Below are 3,833 nucleotides of genomic sequence, written 5' to 3' on the forward strand. Positions count from 1 at the left end.
AAAATGCTCGTGAAAGTGTGACAGATCACACGGAGAGGTTTCCTTTCTGTTTTGAGAAACAACTGCAACGTCAATACAGTTATTCTTCTGTGTTCCCGATATCATTTTATCTCAAACCTGACTGCAATGAGACACGGGGAATGCAATCCTGGGATACGGAGGCAGAAATGAATTATTAATAAGAATAAAAGAGACTTTACAAATTTTTACAGAATTTTATGCATGTGTACACACTTTATTAAATTTGCATTCTAAGATATACACAAGGTCAGCATTTCACAAAATTTTCTATAATTTATTCCAAAAGCGGTTATCATGAAACACAGGGATTATATAAGTTAGTCAAGCAAAAAGAGCATCTATAGGATTTTCTTATATCATCTCTTGGACTTGTTTTCAAATAGAAGCCTGAAACAGGAGATATTAGAATAGGAAGAGAGAATTTTACTTTATAACAATGACCACTTTTCAAATATTAGACTTCATATAAAAATAAAGGGGTACTGTCAACAAAGCTCGTCTGAAGGTCAGCATTTCTCTCTTTTATTTATTCCAAAACAATCCCTGCATAAACTTAACTTTCTAGTCAATTTAAGCAATAAAAACGAACCTTGGTTTAAAGAAGAAAGTGAACCATCTGGTCTCCTAGTTCCCATAATATTGGAACAACTTCACGTTCCTGTCCCAATTCTAACCCACCACTGGATTTCAGAAAGAAATTTAAAGATCATCACATTCCAAAGGTTGTTTCTTAAGAGTCCTAAATTAGAACCCCAGATCCATGGCCAAAAGTATCCCTTTAAGGCAAAGAAGACTGTAGAGGGAAGGTGGATAGATACCCTGTAAGAGAAAACCACCTCTCGGTATTGGATAGGCAGAAACATCCCAACGTGGTTCTTTCATGAGTGGAATAAGCACACTGAATACCGTCGAGGTAATTTCTCTTTCACATGGCACACTAGGGAACAACCTTCATAATATGTACATTTACGTGAGGATTGAAAGATTATGGACTTCGCACAGGTGAAAGCAGTATGAGAAAGAAAGCCATTAATGGCCATCATGGTGGTTAGTACGGTTTAAAGGAAACACCACATCTGATATTGTAATAGCACGACTTACTGCGAGCTAGTGATGCTCTCCTATAATTCAAAGAGGATACACTTCCCTTCAAGGCATACAGTATTACTCCTCTGTGAGTACCCTCAAAGCGCGGCATGAGTCTTTAGAAGTCAAGAATCTTTGCCTTCAAAGGACACAAAGGCAGTAGTTTCCATTTCTACATTCATTTAAAAAGTGGAACATTATGATCCTAGCGGGCAGTTTTGCATATTTAGCACAGACGATCCAACCACGATGTCTGAACATTAAAAGAAATCTATCACAACAGACATTTTAACACAGTTTTAAATAATAAATAAAAACACGACAGATTAACACAATGATAGATTACACTCAGGTTGTTTGTTTTTTTTTTAATAGCTCTATCAGGATTCTCCTCTTTTAAAAATTAAATAACTTATGGTACCTCAGACCTACTATCATGTACACTGTTTACAGCTCAACAGCTTCGTAAAAGCAGAATGCGCAGTAACATGGACTTTTTCAGCTCCTAAAAGCTTCCTCGTAGGTAGGAAGCTGCCCTTACTAGAGGGCGGCGGAAACAAGAACTGGATTTGGACTCTGGTGGCAGACACGAGAACCAAAACACAGCGGGCAGCAACACTCACCACACGACAAAGAAACAAATCCAACGACAAAAAAAGGAATCAGAAAACAGCAGCAATCAAACCAGTATGTGGCGGTCAGACACAGAAAGCCCCCTTTTCTAGCCTACCGTATGACACACACCTTTACAGCACAACACTGCACCCCAAAACCCCCAGGCCTCACGATATCCCCCGAAACAAGCGGTCAAGCTCCATGTACGCTTTTCTACACAGTGCTTTGCGTGTATATAACATTATTCATTCATTTGTAGATGCTCCACACATCTGGTCAAGGCAGGGATTTCTTCTCCTTGATAACACCACCTAGAAACATTAACAATATTTTATATATTCCTTCGGGCAACAGACTTGGGCGAGACACACATCAACGGCGGCAGCTAAGGCATGAGAACCTCTGGTGGCTAATCCAGGCATCCCCGTCAGTCCATTTACATTCTCGGCACTAAAATCAATCCTTACGCCCTGCACTCCACCAGCAAAGCGACACAGATAGTAATGAAAGCAACTACATGTTTCTTCCCCTTGGTGAGAAATGGCAAGTAAGCAGCTCAAACAGGAAAGGGCAACAAAATAATGTACTGTAAGCCGATGCAGAAAAATAAAAATTTAATAGAACTGAAAGCAATCCATCTATTATTGTGAAATAAAGAGATTTGAAACTATGTGGTCAACAGAGAACAACAAAAAAAAAATCTCTCAAGCAAGAGAATTTCTGATCAACTTTAGCTGTCATGTCACTGCTGGGAAAAAGAACCAGTGTTGAAAATACACATCAGTGCTTTCCTTTATTAAACGTATAGACTCTAAAATAGGTGCTCTCTGAGGCACGGAGGGGAGAAAAAAAATATATATATATATATATACTCTNTAGTCACTAGATCCAAAATGAGATCAGCAAAGAGACAGGAGTCAGGTCACTACACTCATAAAATTGAACTTTAGAGGAGAGAGATGCCAAAAAAGAACAGCATCGAAATGGTTTAAGTCTGTCACACTTTAATCCTCATTATGGATCAAAGTTCTCTGCGTTCCTCACTGAATGTTTTGTGTAGGAAACGGCAGTTAAAACACTGAATCAGAAATGGGTAAGTCACTTGGGTGAGAGATCATCCATCAAGATGAACGAAGAGCATGAATTGGTGCATGCTACTGGAGGCGCTGCGGTTGTACTGCCTTTAGCCAGCGAGTCTGAGGACAAGCCACTGCTGCTACTACTGCCATCCAAAACATCTGAACTGAGGACAAAGCAAAAAGAATTATAAGCAGATGCATCTATCAGGGTAAAGGTAAACATAACATGCAACGACACAGTTTCAAGAACTCACGAATCAGTAAGAGCATTTGTAAATAATAAAAAGCATAAAAGCAACAGCAATGAACTGCATAATGTACTATGTTCAGATACCTGCAAAAACAAAGTCAAAGAAATCCGAAGACAGACATTCAAGGTTCTAGACCACTTCAGTGCTCTCTTGGACGCGCCCGAATGTCCAACATACGGTCGGCATTCCCCTGGACAGGTCATGATTTTTGTGAGGGAGCTCCCTTACCTTTAGCTCAAGAGATTGCTATCCCTAGATTTATCTTCTTCCCTTCCCATCAGCCTTAGAGTAAGAGCTGTGGTTACTCGCTGAGGTACCCTGGACTGTCTGAAGTATTCTATTAAGTACACTGCTTCACGGTCCCGCTACTCCAGCCCAACGGGTGTTCACTACTCTAGATGTGACCGCTTCCCCATTCCCAAGATGCCTTCAACTCAAACACTTTTCCCCCCTCACTTCCCCCCTCCATTTTTTTTTGTCTTTTCTCTTCTCGTTTTGTCAATGTCTTACACAGTTTCCTCTTCTCTTGCTTTCAAAACCCAAAAGTGTCCCTGCTATCTCTACAAGCCTCCTTCAGTTACTATCCGGTCAGGCTAAAAGGAATGCTCTATAGCCACGGACCCAATACCCTCACCCTCCGTTTACCCCTCTGATTCTGACAACTAGCTTCTGCTCCTCTCCTTCCACTAAAACTCCTGATGCATCGGAGCCTCTACAATCCAGCCCAGGGATGCCTACCCACCCAGCCCAGGCGCTCATGGCTGCCAATCATCTATCTTGC

General features: G+C 40.8%; 1 protein-coding gene across 9 annotated transcripts in view; it reads right to left on the reverse strand.

The window, feature by feature from the left end:
- Positions 1-203: 203 nt before the first annotated feature.
- The window catches only part of PABIR2 (PABIR family member 2), a 20,821-nt gene continuing 17,191 nt past the window's right edge, over positions 204-3,833 (reverse strand). For 4 of the 9 annotated variants that reach the window (XM_077760832.1, XM_077760831.1, XM_077760830.1 and 1 more), the window contains exon 10: positions 204-2,033. In XM_077760832.1, coding sequence (XP_077616958.1) covers positions 1,964-2,033 — 70 coding nt within the window. In that variant the 3' untranslated portion in view covers positions 204-1,963. Of the gene's footprint in view, positions 2,034-2,602; positions 2,966-3,833 lie in introns of those variants that run through there. The other 5 variants (XM_077760828.1, XM_077760827.1, XM_077760826.1 and 2 more) reach the window with 2 other exon arrangements.

Source organism: Crocuta crocuta, unplaced genomic scaffold, assembly GCF_008692635.1.
Source record: "Crocuta crocuta isolate KB4526 unplaced genomic scaffold, BGI_CrCroc_1.0 scaffold475, whole genome shotgun sequence".
NCBI lineage: Eukaryota > Metazoa > Chordata > Mammalia > Carnivora > Hyaenidae > Crocuta > Crocuta crocuta.